The sequence below is a fragment of the Notolabrus celidotus genome, chromosome 6 (assembly GCF_009762535.1).
Source record: "Notolabrus celidotus isolate fNotCel1 chromosome 6, fNotCel1.pri, whole genome shotgun sequence".
Taxonomy (NCBI): Eukaryota; Metazoa; Chordata; class Actinopteri; order Labriformes; family Labridae; genus Notolabrus; species Notolabrus celidotus.
The window spans coordinates 1863028-1883131 of NC_048277.1; the positions used below are offsets into that span (position 1 = coordinate 1863028).

General features: G+C 37.8%; 1 protein-coding gene across 3 annotated transcripts in view; it reads right to left on the bottom strand.

Annotated features, from left to right (window-relative positions):
* The window catches only part of si:ch211-266k8.4 (small G protein signaling modulator 3), a 108704-nt gene extending 90656 nt beyond the window's left edge, over positions 1 to 18048 (bottom strand). Inside the window, exons 1-9 of one of the 3 annotated variants that reach the window (XR_004631596.1) lie at positions 17765 to 18033; positions 14043 to 14130; positions 13839 to 13946; positions 13342 to 13534; positions 11538 to 11663; positions 10295 to 10418; positions 9945 to 10014; positions 8492 to 8606; positions 8092 to 8209 (exon numbers count right to left, since the gene is read on the bottom strand). Coding sequence is in view for 2 of the 3 variants with exons in the window: in XM_034686023.1 (XP_034541914.1) it covers positions 8092 to 8209; positions 8492 to 8606; positions 9945 to 10014; positions 10295 to 10418; positions 11538 to 11663; positions 13342 to 13534; positions 13839 to 13946; positions 14043 to 14130; positions 17765 to 17910 (1088 nt within the window). In the remaining variant the exon portion in view is untranslated. Of the gene's footprint in view, positions 1 to 8091; positions 8210 to 8491; positions 8607 to 9944; positions 10015 to 10294; positions 10419 to 11537; positions 11664 to 13341; positions 13535 to 13838; positions 13947 to 14042; positions 14131 to 17764 lie in introns of all 3 variants that reach the window. The other 2 variants (XM_034686023.1, XM_034686025.1) reach the window with 2 other exon arrangements.
* Between the last annotated feature and the right edge of the window lie 2056 nt (positions 18049 to 20104).

Below are 20104 nucleotides of genomic sequence, written 5' to 3' on the forward strand. Positions count from 1 at the left end.
GAATTAGCGTAGGGAGGAATAAAAAACGTGTGTGTGTAGGGGGGAATGAGTCGGCAACAGGAATGGCAGAAGAAGATTTGTGCACTGAATTACAGCGCATAAAAACTTGGTGATGGATGAGGGAGGAACACAAGTAAGGGGATTTGTCGTGTATGTGTTGAAATTAAAAAAAAGTTAAATATCATGAAAAATGAATATAAATGAGTTCAGTCTTTATTGTCCTAATCACCTTTAAAATCTATAATAAAAAAACATTTTTCTAAATTATTTTATTTGTATTTATTTAATAAAATGAAATGAAATAGTATTGCTTATATCTAAATTACAAATGACAAACAACATAAATATTAAACTTAATATTTGCTTGCATGTCTCAGAATAATTAGTTTTATGTGGATTCCTGTTGCTGCAGTGTAATACATTCCAGGTTACCTAGTTTTCTATTTTATTTTTCATTATTTTGTACAAAAAAAACATTTTATTCACTTTGGGTAAAACTGTTTAATGTTCATCAGAATATGAAGCCAGCAGACAGAGCATCAGAAGAATGTTTACTTCCTTAATGAGGAAGGTCAATTTTTCAACAACAAATCTTGAAATACCTGTGTTTAAATACCAAGACTATAACATGTGTATATATATATATATATATACCGTTTTATACCATCTCAACTCCTCAGGAACTCAGTCCAAAAGTTGTCCAAATGTTTCAGACTTGACGTTGTTAATAAGCGATGTGAAAATGACAAATTATAAGCAGGGGAAATAAACACCACAAAACAACAAACAAGTTTGTTTGTATTTATGTGATGGTGACGTAAGAAGCACTGGGGGTCATTGTTGCCCTTTTTGACTCCATTGACGGCTGACTGACAGCCCACTGTAGACAGACAGGGAACTGAGATGGATGAGACTCTCAACCAATCATTAATCAGAATAGCCTATATGGGTGCATGACAATCCCCCTTTATCCCTTTCACCGAGCCTTAAAAGGAGAAGAGGTCCTGGAGGAAAATAAGAAGGGGCTGGAGATCTTGCCTCTCTGCCTTGCTAAGTGTGTCAGTCTTTCCCACCGTCTCCCCTCCCCCAGCGGTGGAGCTTCTTTCTCCGTCCGCTTCCCTCTGAGACTCTGCATTCATCCTTCTTTTCCTCTTTACCCCACTTGCTCCCTTACCCTCTTCCTTTAACAGTATCTTCCCAGCGTAAGGGGATCCAGTCCTGGGAGACAGTCGGACCACTTAGTGTTGACTTCTGACCAGGCTTTCATAATGATGCCAAGAAGGCAACAAGGACTTATCAATGCGACATGGTGGCAGGATGCCCACTGAACACCAGAGCTTGAACAGGATGGGACAGTCAGTTCTGTCCTGCATGAATGGGAACAGAAGAGCTTGGCACTTAGAACTAAATGTGCCGTTACTCTCCATGTAATACAGAAAGTCTGACCAGCTCACTGTAGATACAGAATACTGTCATTATATGGTTATGCAAATATTAAATGTTCTCTTTGACATTTGTCCTAAATCATGTGATTTGAAGTCGCTAGTGTACACTGAGCACACCTTCCTTCTCTCCACTGTTCATTCTTAAGAGCTGCATCACAAAGCTGCTTTTATGGAGACTAGGGATGGGCAATGCTTTTGAAAGATTTCAAATATTCGTTCACTTTGTAAAAATCAAAGAGTTACTTCAATTATTTTCTCATTTTAAAAGTACAAATTCTCCTCGTTTTTACCGGTGCCTGGTTGTAATACGGTATTCCCGCCATACGGTGGCTATAGAGCGTCTTAAAGCTGTTTGCTAACCGCAGTAAGGAACAGAAGAAGAAGAATGCTAACTGCATTAAATAGTAAAAGAAGAAGAAAACATTCGCGACCAGTTTTGCCAACTTAGCGACTTTGTCGCTATATTTTAGGGATGGGCATTTCAAGCCAAAATACTATTCGATAATCATTGGCATCTATTCAACAATTATTCGAATAATCCCCCCGATCTTTGTCAGTGTTTCTGTGACGCAGCGTGGCGTGTGTTTACATGTTACAGCCATGCTCAGGCTGTTTCCGAAATCGCCTACTATACTAGCAGTACGTACTGATATGTCCAAAATTCAGTATGTAGTAAGTAGTATGTGAACAAGAGCAAAATCTGCAGTATGCCAAAACTCCCCGGATGTCTACTGATTCGGGAAAATATCTCAGTGTGCATCAGACCAGTCTGCCTCGCGTACTGTTTCCCATAATGCACAGCGCTCGTTCTGCTTTTTCTTTTTCCTCATTTTTTGACGGGAGGAAATCTGTTTTTGGGTGCTGTGAAAGTTATCAAATTACATATAAACCACTTCCTAACTTTTTAAATCAGAAATGGATGCTAAATAAGCTTTTTATTTATCGGCTTCGCCGTTGTTTACTTCCACTTTCCGAAACCGGAAATCCAGCGAAGTCTGGCTCAGCATGCTGCATGACAGATCGGACAGAACAGTCATACTACATACTAAATTCAAACGCAGTATGTAGTAGGCAATACCTACTGCCTACTACATTAGTAAGTAGTATGTAGCAGGCCGTTTCGGAAACAGCCTCAGTCTCTTGAAATACGTGTGTAGTAGCGTCAGATTCAGAAACGTAGAAAATCGCAGCGACTGTCTCTAATGTTTGCTTCTTCTTTTGTTATTTAATGCGGTTAACATTCTTCTTCTTGTGTTACTTAATGCGGTTAGCAAACAGCTTTAAGACACTCTGTGGCCACCGTCTGGAGGGAATACTGTATTACAACCAGGCACTCATAAAGATGTTTAAAAATTGTACTTTTAAAATGAGAAAAAGTTCAAAGTAACTCTTTGATTTTTACAAAGTGAAATCAAATATTCGAAAATTATTTCCCATCCCTTCTTTATTAAGAGAGTTTTCAGACCCCTCTAGTGACTCGTTTTCAAAAAAGCCACTAGCGGCAAATCGAGAGACTTTTTCTGTTGTGTTAATGGAGACTTTTGGAGACTGACGTGAAAGCATGTATCATTCTTACTCTACTCAACAAGCAGTGGATGCTGCTGTGAGTCCCTCCTAGCTGCCTTCAGAGCAGGAGGCGATCACCCCTCAGCATCCAGACTGTTAATTTATCACACATGTACGAAGACACTGCTGGCTGATCCCGCCTCCTGTCTCTTTATGGTCCTTTAGATAGTTGATGTAGATTGTAAACAATAAACATGTAGAAAATGTTCTGGTTAAAAAATGTAATGTTTACTTTGATTTGTTTGAGGTTCCTAAGTGTAGTTCTAAACATATTTAGAGTGTTTTTTAACCTCTTTTTGTCCCTCAGGGTTGGAAAAGGGTGGAAAATTTCTGGTAAATTTCCGGCAAGTTTCCGATAAATTTCTATTGGAAGTTAAGCTGGGGAATTTCGGAACTATTCCAAATATTATGGGAATCAATGGGAATTTATGTGAATTGAGGGTAATTTAATGGAAAGGTATCATATCCAGGCATAAATATTTGTTTTGTTATAAGCAGACATCCATCCAAAATAATACAATTAAAGCAGATTTATTTGTAAGGTAAACATTAGTACCATACATCAAATGTGTTAAATACATTACCACATAATATCATCCAAACTGACTTTGTGAAGTCCACAGGTACAAATGTGTGGCTTCAGTAGTCTTGTGCTCTGGGCTCAAAAGTGTGGTCCAGGATTCTAGAAATCATGTGTGCATGTGATGGAGGAATGCACAGTGCATGTAGGGGGCGTGGTCTCAATAGCCCTGCAGTAAGCAGTGTGCTATGTGCATTGAGGAATAGCAGAGATATTCAACTGTACTTGCATGAAATCTGATTGTTTTAGTCAGGATTATGCTCAAATATATTTTCCCCAACTATATTTAAGTTCCCTATTAAGAGCCAACCTTCAATTTAGTCAATTCCTGCTTTATTCCCGTTTATTCCCATAAATTCACGTCAATTCCCATGGAAAGTTTCCAACTTTGAAAATTCCTGGAATTTTACAACCTTACTCTCCCTCAACTCTACTCGCCTCTCCTGCAGCGTCCATTACAATTCCAATTATGCAAATTAAGTGATAACATCATTTAGAGACTTCTAGCGACATTTCGAACAGCAAATAGCTACTTTCCTCACTGAGGAGTTGGCAACACTGTCGCGACGATTTACTCCGTTTGTGAATCTCACACTACTACACATCAATCAATCAATCAATCCATTTTTATTTGTATAGCGCCAAATCACAACAAACGTTCTCTCAAGACGCTTTTACAAACAGAGCAGGTCTAGACCACACTATGTCAATATATATCTAATCTATCAGAATATATATCTAAAAAAGATATGTTAATCAAAGACGACAGATTGGCCATAATCCTCCTGTCAGCCACCACCTCCACAGGGTCCAGGACTGAGCTGGCCTTCTTCACCAGTTAGTTCATTCTTGTTCTCCTGTATCCTGTCCGCCCACAGCAGGTGTAATCCTTCCAATGTGGCGTTCATGTCCTGTGTTAGCTCTGTTAGCATGATGCTACTCTGCCAGTAATCCCTCTGGTGCTGGGTTAGCTCGTCCACCTTGTCGTAGATAGATCTTACATTCCCCATAACGGTGGGTGGAAGGACAGGTTGATGTCGTCTCTCCAGAGACCAGAGAGAGGTGTGTGTGTGTGTGTGGGGGGGGGGGGGGGGGGGGATTATTTGAATAATCGTCAAATAGATGCCAATGATTATCGAATAGTATTTTGACTTGAAATGCCCAGCCCTAATTGAGACTACTTGCAAGAGTAGCTTCCATTTATAAAGTTTCAACCGCTAAGATCTTAGTCCAAGGCAAACAGAGTGAGTTTTTAACCTCACTCTATACTAAGAGCACAAACTGTTCCACTGCAGTGAGTGAAGTGAGTTTATCTTCAACCACAATGTGATAAACTAGATTTTAGTCATCACTGTGCAGCACAGACTGGCTGTATACACAAACCCAGTGACCCTGCTGGGTTGCCATAACTACAGCTCCATGTCAACAAAGCATGTCCATGGCCATGTGATGTTTATATTCAACTTTGTGAGAGACGGACGGAGAAGTCCGACTGAACCCAGCGGGGGCTGCAGCTGAAGGAACTTGTCAGGCATAAAAGACGTTAATTCAAACATATACAAAGAAAACCTCAACAAAATAACAACGATCAGCATTTCCTGGCATGTCTCGTGTCATGTCCAGTCTTGATGAACATATTGATATTCATGAGGAGCCCGGGAGAGGTCTAAAATCTGAGCTCCAAACTCTGGAGCATATCAGAGGGTTTGTCTTCATGATACAAGTGTGATGGTTTATGGTGATTTGAGAAAGCATGAAACAGAAGTAGATTTTTTTGAAATAAAGAAGAAGAAGAAAGAAACAGAAGAAGGAGCAACACAGAGAATATGATCCAGTATATTCCAGACTAAGAAGTAGATCTGACAGAATGAGAGTCTGCTATCAGGATCATCATAATGACATTGAGCTGCATGACAACATCCTGACTTCTTTGCACAGCTGAGGCTGCGGCAGCATGTCAGTCAAATATGTTAAACACTTCTTGTTACTATGGTGGAAAATCAGGGGGCTCTGCTCGCCTCCAAACTCTCACATTGAGCAGGAATACAGCTAAGTCCTAAATATGCAGTAGACATGGACGGGACTTTTGAAAGTTAAGATGCATCCTTCTGCATAATTCAAGTGTAAGAGATGATATATTATTCAATATATAATATATATATTCAATATATTAATGTAGGACAACAACTTGACCAACGGACAGAGAATGGGCCAGGAGCAAAAATCTGCCTTTAAAGGTGACATATCATGCAAAATGGACTTTTTAATGGTTCTCTACCTGAAATATGTGTCCCTGTCTACAAACCCCCCGAGAATGGAAAAAATCCATTCTGCCCCTGTTCTGATTTCTCCACCTTTCTATAAATGTGTGTGAAACGAGCCGTTTCAGACTTCCGTGTTTTTGTTACGTAACAACAATATCCGGTCTGTCACGGAGTCAGAGCTCGGAGCTTGTTCAGCCCATAGACTGTATAAAATAATACTGAATCCCTCCTCCGTTTTTCATTACCTGCACACATGTGTGGTAACAAGGAGCTTAGGAGGGAGGCATACTAGTTGTAGGCTGTCTTAATAAACACAAAGGTCGGTTTTACTCCCCACGTCTGCAGATTTGAAGATCTATTGGATGATTTTTATTTACCATGGATAAGTGCTAGCGCTAGTTAGCATAGCTACATAGCTACATGTCGTAGCTGTAGCTGTGTACCAAGACACACGTCGACATACTGACAAATAAAACAACAAGAAACACTAAATCTGTGACCAATCCTTCAGAAAGGTCCTGCTGCCTTTCTGGCAGAGGTCGGTTTTACTCCCCACGTCTGCAGATTTGAAAATCTAGTGGATGATTTTTATTTGTCATGGATAAGTGCTAGCGCTAATTAGCATAGCCACATAGCTACATCTTCATAGCTGTAGCTGTAGCTCTGTACCAAGACACACGTCCACATACTGACAAATAAAACGACAAGAAACACTAAATCTGTGACCAATCCTTCAGAAAGGTCCTGCTACATTTCTGGCAGAGGTCGGTTTTACTCCCCACGTCTGCAGATTTGAAGATCTAGTGGATGATTTTTATTTATCATGGATAAGTGCTAGCGCTAGTTAGCATAGCCACATAGCTACATATTCGTCGCTGTGTACCAAGACACACGTCTACATATTGATAAATAAAACAACAAGAAACACTAAATCTATGACCAATCCTTCAGAAAGGTCCTGCTACAGGCGCCTCTCCGTCAGGATCAGATTCTGGATCAGATTCAGAGGGTTGAAGTAACGTGATCTGTGAGCAGCCGTGTATATTCAGCCAACATGTAAACATTAGATCAACGTGCTGGAGAGCCGAGGCACATCCACTTCCTGAGGGGGCGTGGTCAGAGAGAAAACAGAGTGTTCTGAGGAGGACTGAAGAAGAGGGTTTTTCAGGCAGACCAAAATCTGATTTCAAAGTGTTTTTTTGAGCATAAACTTTAAAGACATGTTTTGGGAACCTCTTAGACCAATATATATTGATGAAAAAAGTGTGATATGTCACCTTTAAATTTAAATGAAATAATGATTTGATATTTATCATGATAATTATCGTTAGTGACTGATATGAAATATTTTATTGTGATGACATACTTTTCAATATCGCCCAGCTCTAGCCAAATTAGAGGCTCCACATCACATCCAAACGTTGCTGACACACTGGACTTCATGTAACAAAGGTGTGTTTACTTCATTAATCAAACAACCTGATTTTGGATTCATATCCTCTTGATATTTTTCTTCAACACAGGAAGGAGAGATCTTATTGTTTTCTGGAGTCCCTGAGCTCCCTTGTCCCGTAGGTTCCTCTGGATCTCTGCTGCTGTGGACGTGCCAGACTCCAGCTGCTACAACTACTACTATCCATCACACCACTATCATCTCTCTCTCTCTTCATCGCCCTCTATCCCTCTCTCCAACACGGTCTCAACAGATGTGTGTCTAACATGAGTCTGGTCCTGCTGGAGGTTTCTGCCTGTTAAAGGAAGTTTGTCCTTGCCACTGTAACTTGCTAAATGCTGCAAAGTGCTCTGCTCATGGTGGATTAAGATGACATCAGACTGAGTCCTGTCTGTAAGATGGGACTGGATCTGATCCGGTCTTGATGTTGGGTCTTTGTTAATAATAGAACATAGAGTACGGTCTAGACCTGCTCTGTTTGGAAAGAGTCTGAGGATTGTTGGGATTTGGTGCTATATAAATACAGATTGATTGATAATATTGCTCAACCCCAACCTATCTCTCAGTTGAAAAAGAAGGATTCAGTGATTGGTATTTAAAGTACATTTATAATTGAGTATTTTTTACTTAGATTCACAGAACAGTACTTTTACTTCTGTTAGAGTAAAATGTCATCAGTGTCACTGCACTTCTCCTTGAATAGAATTCTCTAGTACTCATTCCACCCTTGCATTTTATTGATATGTAATAGATAATCATTATCATAATGTAGATTTAACTTACACATCAACAGGTACTCTCAGCAGCAGGGGTAACAATGCTGCCTCATCAGTCAGGTCCATCAGTTTAGGCTCCAGCAGCTCAATGATGGTCAGCGCAGTACGAAACACAGCCAGCAGGCCTGAGGGGAGGCAGAGGGATTATGAATAAATACAATAAACAATTAATGCCATGATGTCCCTTAGCCCATGACCCAGCTGAAATATGTCTATATCAATCAAACAAGTCACAATAAAAGGTTTAACTATTTTCTTGCATATTGAAGACAGTTAATTAAAAAAGAGTGTTTCCTGCTCACCACAAAGTGAAAGAGTAAAACATACGCGGACATTAATGTCATTGGGTTTAACACGCTTTCTCATCCTTCTCTGCTCGTGTGATCTGAGTGTGTTTCTGTACGTACCCTGCAGAATGATGAGATCCCAAACAGCCAGGACAGAGTCCCAGCAGGGCAAGGAAGTGAACAGTGTGAGGAACCATGGCATCACAAAGTGGATTGATAAGACTCCCGCTGATTCCTGCAGGGAGGTTTGAAAAACACAGAGGCTTGATTTCACATAAACAAATGTATTCATGGCACGTTTTTATTCCCAACGTCCGTCACAAATACTGGATACCAAAACATCCTTTAAAATCAAATTGAGTTGGTGTTTAAATCATTTTATTTTACTGAACAATTCAAAAAGGGCCGGTCTTCCACCTGTCTTACAAACCAGAACAGGGCGTACCTCAAGTGTCACTGATAGCTTCAAACCAAAGCAGCCATTACACAAACGGGACCATTAGTCTCAACGTACCGTTATGGAACGGTCCATTCAGCCATAGCGTTAGCCGCATGCACGACTGCAAATAATTGGCCAATTAACTAATAGTGCCATGAAAGCAAGGCTGGTGCAAAACATCATATGTCCAGGGAACCTCCTGGAAAACCCTGATCCAACAAATTCAAACTGAGCATGCCTACTACGCATAAACAACAATAAACATGGTGAGTGGTACCGCTGTGACTGAGAGAAGATCAAGAAGAAACAATGTTTCAGCAGAAGAAGAAATGGACATTTGATTAGAAGAATCTAGAATGAACAAACAGCTGTTATCAGCAAGTCAATCATCAAAGATAACAAACAAGGAGAAAGGGAAAGTTTGGCTTCAGATCTTGAACTGGGTAAATGTGTGTGGTGTTTCTGAGCGCGCTCAGTAGAAGACCTACTAAATAAAATAAGCATCATGAAAGCTGCTTTGAGCAACAAGCACCGCCACCAACGTGGTCCAGGTGGAGGACCACCTGTACCCCCATTGAAGAATGAGGACTTGTTAACAGAGTTATTTCGGAAGGATTCACTTCACAGTGTTGCAGGTAGGTTACCTAAGAATTATGTTCTAATTCATTCATTTAAAATAATCTACAGAAGTATTTTTATTTACATGGTTATGATTTGGCGTGCACTACAGGGTGGAACTGTGTAGGAACAGCCTAACAGGTGAGGTAATCCTGCTGTTAGCACCTGTAATGGTGGGGTCTACCTCCATCAAATGTAATGCTTTGTTGGGGTGTTAACCTGGCTCATGCAGACCGCTAATCCATTTCTTTTTTCACCATTAGTACAAACGGCCCGTTTTCATCACTAACGGCTGGACGTGCACACGGGCCCAGGTGTAAATGTCTCAGTCTATTCTACATTTGAAATGTGCATAAGAGGGTGAGCTCACAACCAACTTTTACTCTACCTGTTAGCCAGGTCAAAACACATGCATGCACTTCGACATTAAGGGGAGAATTACAGCTTATTGTCTGACTTTCCTTGCAAGTAAAAACTAACTGAGCAACAAGTTGCTCTAAATTTAAATCCACTCACCATGTGCTGGTAGAGTTGTGGCTTCCTGTGTTTCAGAAGCTGGTCAAACATCTTCACCTGGTGCTGGACCCTGATCAGATCAAGAACAACAGCTCTGTTAGGGTTAGTTTAGTTGTTCTGTCCATGACATCACCAAACAAAAAACAGCAAGAGAATCACATTTCATTAAAGAGGAGAGACACTACCTAGCATCTGGGGTTTTATATCTAACTGTTCAGTGAAAGCAGGATGAGATTCGTGGACATCAAACAAGATGAGCAAAGAGATAAGAAGTATTACTTCGTCTACAGGGGGCGCCAAAACCTACACATAGAGAAAGTTTGTCACAAGAGCTTCAGGCCCGTTCTTACTTGGTGAGGCTGATGTCAAACATTTCAGCCAGGTATTTGGGTTTGTCCAGCAAGGCCGTGAGAGCCCAGAAAGACTCCTCCTCTTCCAGCTGCATGAGCAGCACGGCAGCTATGTAGGACATCCCTGTAAGACATACAAACACACACACACACACACACACACACACACACACACACACACACACACACACACACACACACACACACACACACACACACACACATACACATACACATACACACACAAATTTACAACAACAAAACATAACATGCTACTCTGCAGGAGCCAAAAGGTCCTTATAAAGAAGTGCTTCAGAAGAAAGAACTAGTTTGACTGGGTTTTGCGAACTTCTGATGAGCTATACTGTCGCACTGTCACATTTAATGACATTTTTTTTTCATTCATTTTAAAAATAAAATGTGATGCCCATGTTTACTGAATTTAGAAATATTATCTAGCTCTCTGAGATCCCTGATTAGGTGATTACCTATTTCAGCAATTTTCAAAAGTGATGTAGTGGGCGGCAGACATACCAATAACAATTTATTTATTTTTAATTATTTTTATCTTTAATTGTATTTATTTAATTTTATTTTGCATTTAATTATTTATTTAATTCCTTATTTTGCTATCTATTTATACTTATATTAATTTGTATACACTTCTCTATATCATTTAAATTTGTATATAATCTGTACTATTATTGTTGTTGTTGTTGTTGTTGTTATGTGTCACTCTGTCTGTGTACTGTCTTGGTTTTGTGTTGTTTTCAATTAACAAAATGTCAATAGACATATCTGTGAAAAAAATAATAATACAAAAATACAAATTTTCTCCCAGATTTTGATTCCCACAAAATAACTTATTGTGCAAAAAAAACCAATTCAGTTCTGTAAACAAGTTTCAATGGTGAAGGTCAGGTTGAGGCTTGTGTTGAAATTATTTTCATATTTTCTTCCAGATATTTGTTTGTATTTTTTAAACCAATTTCTTACACAACCTCAACGTTTCTTGGAAAGCCATGTTTTATTCAGAGTATAGAAGACTGTGGTTCAGTCAGTCTTAAAATTGAAAGCGGTCTGCTTCCCCCTAGTGGTCAAACTGTGCACTGCAGATATCCTGATCCAAATCCTGTTTCAGATTGAGTATGAGTGGGTGAACACATTTTAATATCAAATGATGCTCCTCATCAACCTGATAAAATGCTGAGAGACACAAAGATAGATGAAGAGTAGAGCTTACCTTGGCAGTATCCGATCTGTGGGTTGTATTTAGCATACGCGATGAGGACCCTGAAGAGTTTAGCCTGACCCTCGATGGCTTCTGGGCTCTCCCCCATCAGAGAGCGGTGGGTCGGGAAGGAGCGCTCTATCAATCAATCAATCAATCAATCAATCAATCAATCAATCAATCAATCAATCAATCAATCAATCAATCAATCAATCAGACTTTGTTTATAAAGTGCTTTTCATACAATGACATTGTAACACAAAGCGCTGTACATGAAAACAACTTTAAATAGAATACATTTAAAAAAGAAAGATATATATAAAAATAAAAAGACCCCCCATCCTAATCCCAACTCCAGCCCCGACTCCAAACCCACCCACAATTCTAAGGTTAAGAACACAATATATGCAACAATAATAATAATAACAATAAAAATAAAATAAAGTAAAATAAATAAATCATGAAAAATAAAAAAGAAGTTTCTGAACGAACTGAGGAAACGCTCTCATGATAACTTAATGAGGAAACACTGGAGGAAACATAAGATGTTAAAACTCAACCTAGGAAAATAAACTCACCAAAATAAAATACATTTTTAAGATAATAAAACCCTAAAATATTAAACCATAAGAAGAAAATAAGATGCTATACTTATAACAAATAGATAGATAAAATAAAATAAAATAAAAGTAACTAAAATTTGAACTAGATAATAAATCAATCAATTAATTAATTTAAATAAATAAATAAGTAAAATAAAATAAAAAGTGACTTAAATTTGAACTAGATAATAAATAAATCAATTAATTAATTACTTTAAATAAATAAAATAAAAAGTGACTAAAATTTGAACTAGATAATAAATAAATCAATTAATAAATTTAAATAAATAAAATAAAATAAAAAGTGACTAAAATTTGAACTAGATAATAAATAAATCAATTAATTAATTACTTTAAATAAATAAAATAAAAAGTGACTAAAATTTGAACTAGATAATAAATAAATCAATTAATTAATTACTTTAAATAAATAAAATAAAAAGTGACTAAAATTTGAACTAGATAATAAATAAATCAATTAATTAATTTAATTAAATAAATAAGTAAAATAAAATAAAAAGTGACAAAAAATTGAACTAGATAATAAATAAATCAATTAATAATTACTTTAAATAAATAAAATAAAAAGTGACTAAAATTTGAACTAGATAATAAATAAATCAATTAATTAATTACTTTAAATAAATAAAATAAAAAGTGACTAAAATGTGAACTAGATAACAAATACATAAATAAAATAAAATAAATAAAAATTGACCAAAATTTGTACTACATAATAAATAAATAAATAAATAAATAAATAAATAAATAAATAAATAAATAAATAAATAAAGTAAGGTGAAATAAAACTGTTATAAGAATGAAACTCTGTTTAAAGCGAGACTAAAAAGGTTAGTCTTGAGTTTACTTTTGCAAATGTGTATGCTCGGTGCATATGGGACAGTCCTAGTTGATATTCTTTGCTGAAAAACAGACCTGGTACCTTTTGATTGAACAAATATCTTAAAGTTAACTATTATCATTTGTATCATTACTATTTATTTCTTAGCTGTGCTCTGATATTTCTTCATAAGAAGTGCATTATATGATGCACTACATCAAATGTAAAAGTGTGGAGTAATTATCATAATTTACTCTGCTTTATTGATTTAAGAACACCTAGAGGACAGACTTATTTGTCTTAAACTTAGTCCTTGAAGTATCTAAATATCAATTATTAGACATGCACAGCTTGTTCTGCAGTCTTAGCTCACGTAAGTCCAGGGCGATCTGTCTGAAGACGGTGATGTCGTCCGTGGTGTAGCTGGTCTCAAGGTAGCTGGACTGTTGCTGATGGTTGGAGCCCAGATCGTTTTGAGTCTCACTCAGTGTTGCAATTGCAGACAGGATACCATATTCACTGACCCCCAGGTCCACCAGGGGCCCTCGCACCTTGGACAAGCACTTCTGTTGGAGAAGAAGAAGAGCCAACACAGCTTACTGTCAGAGAGGAGTAACACGTGTGTTGTGATTCACCATCATTAATGGACTGCGGTGGTCCTTACTTACAAAAACATATATTTGATATAAGATTCCTTTGACAGCTGACACTTGTTTTATATACATTTAGTAGATGTCTAGATAACATATTTCACACATCATCAACTAGACTCTAAACTCCACTCTGAGCCTCATATCATGACAACATTTCTTGTATTAGGATGACATAAGCCGTTCTTTAATACTCAGTGTGAGTGTCGCTGTGTTTCACCTGGTAGTTGAAATCACTTGTTTCTTTCTGGATGTCAGCGGTGAGAAGACATCTCCACACTCTCCCACGCAGGCTTGGAGGGATACCCATCCTGATGAACCTCTCAATCTGATAACACAGAGGACAATCAGGTGTTTCATATCTCATGCTCTCTGGCACCAGATATACTCCTTCTTATGCAGACTGCTTCAGTAGAAGTGTTACCTGGCTTTTGCAGATGAAGCTGGCTCCATTCCAGTAGCTGAGGAGCTCACACAGCTCTTTGACTCTGACTGGGCTCAGCTGAGGATAGCTGACACACACAGACACACACATGCACACGCACACACACACACACACACACACACACACACACACACACACACACACACACACACACACACACACACACACACACACACACACACACACACACACACACACACACACACACACACACACACAATACATCATGATGAGCTTAGAGTGATTCATAGGTTTGTGGAATCATGCAGATGTTATATTCTCAGTATAAACACGCCACTGATTGTGAAGAAGCATTATTGTTTACATTTACACAGACACCAGTTCAGTGTTTATGGGGGAACTTTTCTCTACAGCTTTAACATTATGCTGACTAACTACAGTCAGATGTGTTGGAGGTTCTTTCCAGGAAAAAATGATTATGACCGTTGAAAATCAGTTCATATATATATTTAATTGCCTCCTGATTAATGACCCCCCACCCCCATGTCTGTTTGTCTCCTTCTGACTTTTTTTTTTTTAGTCTTAATTAATTTTATTGTATTTAGTTTTATTAATATATTATTATTATAACTGTTATTATCATTATTATTATAGATGTTTTTTGGGAGAGATGTCTTTTTTTTCTATGTTCTACTGCAAAATTGAAAAAGGAAATTATGGCTTGTTTCTTTATTATTGTTTTACTTGAATACTTGGATGCACAGTATTCTGTTGTTACAGTCACTCACTATACATGTCGTTGCTTTTGTGATTCCCACACTGCAAAAACTCAAAACTAAGCAAGTGTTCTGGTACAAAAAAACCTTATCGGACTTCATATAAGCCACATTAATCCAACAAATCCAGAAAAAATGTCTTATTTTAAGATATCAGACATCAAAAATCAGACCTGAAATGCTAAAAAATTCTGTAACTGGGGTAAGACAAATGTACTTCTGAACATTCTAGAATTAAGACTTAAATCTAGAATCAAGAAAATTGATAAGTTAAGATTTCTGACCCCGTTGGAACATATTCTTTACTCATTTCAAGGAATTCAGACCTCATTTTTGGCGTGTAAGATCTCAAAATAAGCCATTTTCAGGTTTCAGGTTCAGGTTACTTTATTTGTACCCGTAGGAAAATTTGTTTTGGAGCCATTGATATAAGATCATGACATACAGAGTTACAAAACAGAAAGAACACATAGGGGTGAAAGCAGACTACTTTAAAAGTGCTCTAGATTTCATGTATAAGGCATATCAGAAAACAAACAACCAATAAAAACGATTAAAATCATTTGAATAAATAACTCCAGTTTGTGCCAGTGTGAGAAGATCTGGACTCCAGACTTAAAATTAGAATTGTGATTCTGTATGTGTAAAGAAAATGTGGCTTAGATTAAGTCTGATGAGATTTGTTTACTAAAAATAAGACAGAAACACTTGCTTAGTTTTGGGTTTCAATCTTGATCTGTCACTGTAAATGTGCCATATTTCCCAATAAAATAATATATATTTAATATATTATCTAAACTCTGTGGTTTGCAATGTTTATATCTCCATGTTGATCGATCAACATTTAAACATAGGATTTTGATTTTCCCTCCTTTGACTCTGATTAACTCCCGTCAGAGACAATGAACGTGAAACTATCAAACACAACGCTCAGTTATGGTTTTCACATTTAAAGCTAGGGTGGGTAGTCTTGGAAAACTAGCATGAATTTGAATGTAGCATTTCCTCAGGACTCCGTCTAACCCCTCCCCTCGGTGCTCCTCCAAAACGACGCCCCCGCTCACATGCACGAGCGCTGCTGATTCACGACCATATGATGGTGACTGATTCCAAACCGGTCCTCAGCACATGGTTTGTGTTTTGCACTACATCAACTCATGTCTCACTCAGTGGTAAGAAAACACCAAAACATTCTCATAGTGAAAGTTAAAAACACAAACAAACAGGAAATGTACGCTCTGCAGGAGGCGGGCAGAACAGCAGGATGGGATTTGATTGGTTTCATCATTTGGCTCCTGATGGCAGGGATTGGTTGGTGTTTTCCCAGGTTTACTCCGGCTGATTCAATTACTGATCCAGTGTTGGAGTATCTTTGATGATAGTTCAAGTTAGTTAGCTTATTGAGAGTTAAACATAGCTGCATATCAGGGTGTGTGCTTTGGGACAGGGGTTCCCAAACTTATCAGCCCACAACCCCCAAAATACCAGTGCCAAAGACTCTTTACCCCAACTGTCCCTCAAAGTGATTTAATGTGGCTTCATTTAGCTGGTCTGCAGAAAGTTAGCCTACCTATATGAGGATGTGTCTGTGTTTCCTGTGCTGTTATGAATTAAACTGCTGCTACTGATGCTTTAGATAATTAATAATATAATAATAAAATAATAAGATAATAAGATAATAAGATAATAAGATAATTGGGGGTGGCAGTAGCTCAGTCCATAGGGACTTGGCTTGAGAACCGAAGGGTCGCCGGTTCGAGTCCCAGTATGGACGAAGTTTGACAAGGGGATTGGTGGATGGTAAGGCGCTGGTTCACTTGCCGGGGCACTGCCGAGCAAGGCACTGAACCCCCAACTGCCCTGGGTGCTCTGGTTGACGGCAGTATCCTCACTCTGACATCTCTCCCTAAGCATGTTCACTGCATGTGTGTGCATTTGTATGTATATACCAAAAAAACTGCATGTGTAGCATGTCCAAAAATAGCATGAGTGAAAAAATTGAATTTCCCCCCTGGGGATCAATAAAGTACCTTTCTTCTTCTTCTTCTTCTTAACTGTTCACTAATTCTAAACTTAGGAGTCATCTGGTAACAAGAAAGGCAGAAAACTCATTACACTTTATATTTTCAAGGTTTTATTTCAAATGTAGCTACTATTTATGTCTATATTTTTTACTATGATGGGGAAATGTACTATTTTTAGATAACTTAAAGCTGCTGTGGGGAACTTTTGGTTTGTATCGATTCTGGCGCCCCCCTTGTGGACAGCACGATACCTCTTAGCTCTTATCCTGTACATGCAAAATGTGTATCTTCAGACAATAACCTCATCCTGTTGTGTTTAACATATAGATGTATCACACGGTGTGATTATTTGCCATGAAAATAGACCTAACAGGGTGTTTCTAAAGCAAGATGTCAATCATGTGGTCTGACACCTACCCCCTCAGAGCGGTTTCAGGCATTAAAAATGACAACAGAGAAGGTATCAGTGTTGTTGTGGATGGTCTTGTTTGCTTTTGAGGGTCGAAAAGAGGCATCAGTATCATTTTCAATCTGTTTCTCAACCAGTTAAAAACTCCTCATAGTGCCTTTAAAAAAAACTATCTGGAAGACATCTCGCGACCCCCCAGGGGATGCCGACCCACACTTTGGGAACCCCTGCCTTAGGATACACTGATGGAAGTTTTCCTTTAATTGAGATATCAATCACATCGACAATGAAAAAAAGGAGGTAACCGTTACCACTTCTGTCCTGTTCACAAAACTGAGAATTACAACCTTTGCACATCAACAATTTCATTCACCACTTTTATAATCAGTTAACTTTAGCACAAAGTAAAATGAAAGAGGAAACACAATGTACCATTAGAATAAACAAAGGGAACATTAAAGCGATAAAAAGCCTACTTCTCCAGTGACCGTGTAATAAGTGAGACTGTGTTACCATGACAGTTCCACGCACCTGTACTCATGAGCTCGGTGATGAAGTTTCTGCTCCTTTCTTTTAGTCAGAGCGAATCCAAACTCATCAAAGTTCAGATTATTCTCAGTCCGTCTTCTGATGGTGGAGCTTCTCCTGCTGCTGATGAGGCTGCTTCTCCTCCTCATGGTGGACAAACTGCAGTTTCTCTCTTCAGCTCTGCTCGTTTCAAAGGTTTCAAACGGACCCTGTGTGGAACATTGTTCCCTTGTTGTCACATTCAAAGGTTGCGCAGGCCCCGCCCCTTCCACTACGTCATCATTAACTGAAAACAGCAGACTGAGTCAGAGAGGGTTAACTCATGGAGCGGATAAACCATGATGTAACTCCATGAAGTCAGCAGGCACACAAACACTCACTACATGGAACAGTATTGGTATAAAGTGCTTCTTTGGCTTTTCATTACTCACTTTACTTTAGGATGCACCGGAAGTTTCTTTCAACACTTTCAAAATAAAAGCGCGTTTAAACAAGGCAATCTCCTCTGTAGAACATTTAACACTGATAAGATTCACAGTGAATCAAAAACAGCAGGGTGATTATTTTTGATCCAAGAAGCATGGAGCTGTTTTTAACTGTCTCAGGACTGCACAGAGCAGAAACATTTTTAAAGCAAACTCAAGGCCGACCTTTTTCACAAGAGTACCCTACTGCAGGCAAGATGGCGCCGACACAACATCCACACCGGAAGTCCATACCGGAAGTTACAAAGCTAAAAACGTTGCAATAACACCCACATCGGAAGTCAATACCGGAAGTTACAAAAATAAAAGCCTTCAAAAAAATAAAAGCCTTGAAAAACAGGAACGTGAACGCAAAATAAAAGCCTTCAAAAACACGTAGGTTTACGCGTAATTCTATGAACTTTTTTGCACTTACATTTTAATCGTATCAGTATTATTGACTAGTTGAGTGTATAGGCTGTTGAGAATTCAAGTTACTTAGAAGCCTGCACGAAACACTAAGTTATAGTGTTAACGTCTCAGCCATGCACAGCCTTTTGTTCCGAGTGTGTGTTGAAATACTTAAAGCTGATTATGATGCTGCCGTGATGACATCTGCATTTGCCTTTCTTGTTTTGTCTGGGTCATATGTTATTTTATGTTGTGTTACACTTGTGTACTCCAACCCCTGGTCTCCTTCAATAATCGACGGATGCATCTGGAAGAAAGGAATAAATATACATTTCAATACGCAAGCACACGCACACACAATGGAAGGAGCAGTGTGCACGTGTGTTCACTTTAATTATTGGAGTGTCGTGTCTCGAGAAGGCTGTTTTATCGCTAGCTTTCTGCTAATTGATTTAGCAGCGACATACTAATGCAATCAATACGCTACACGAAGAAGAAACTTCCAGTTCGAAGCATCCGGCATTGGGTAGAGAGGGGGTTAAAGAATCACTTCCGGTATGGACTTCCGGTATGGACTTCCGGTGTGGATGTTGTGGCGGCGCCATCTTGCCTGCAGTAGGGTGCCTCTCACCTTTTTAGTCTTGCTTTTAGTTTCATTTATTCTTATAACAGTTTTATTTATTCATTTATTTCTTATCTAGTTCAAATTTTAGTCACTTTTTTTTTTTTAAGTATAGTATCTTATTTTCTTTTAATGGTTTAATATGTTAGTGTTTTATTATCTTAGAAATGTATTTTATTTTGGTGAGTTTCATTTTCTGTGTTGAGTTTTAACAATTTATTTTACCTCCAGTGTTTCCTCATGAAGATGTCAGGAGAGCGTGTCCTCAGTTTGTTCAGCAACTTCTTTTTTATTTTTCATTTATTTATTGTATTCTATTTTATTTATTCATTTATGTATCTATTTATTTATTTTATTAATGTATTCATTTATTTTAAGTATAGCATCTTATTATCTTTTAATGCTTTAATATTTTAGTTTTTGATTATTTCAGAAATATATTTTATTTTGGTGATTTTAATTTCCTGTGTTGAGTTTCAACATCTTATGTTCCTCCAGTGTTTCCTCATTAAGATATCATGAGAGTGTTTTCTCAGCTCATTCAGTAACTTCTTTTTTATGTTTCATTTTTTAATTTATTTATTTTATTGATTATTTTTTTTATTTTTTTATTCATGTATTTATTTTATTTTATTTATTTATTTATTTATTTTAAGTATAGCATCTTATTATCTTTTAATGGTTTAATATTTTAGTGTTTTTTTATCTTAAAAATGTATTTTATTTTGGTGAGTTTAATTTCCTGTGTTGAGTTTTAACATCTTATGTTTCCTCCAGTGTTTCCTCATTAAGATATCATGAGAGCGTTTCCTCAGTTCGTTCAGCAACTTCTTTTTATTTTTCATT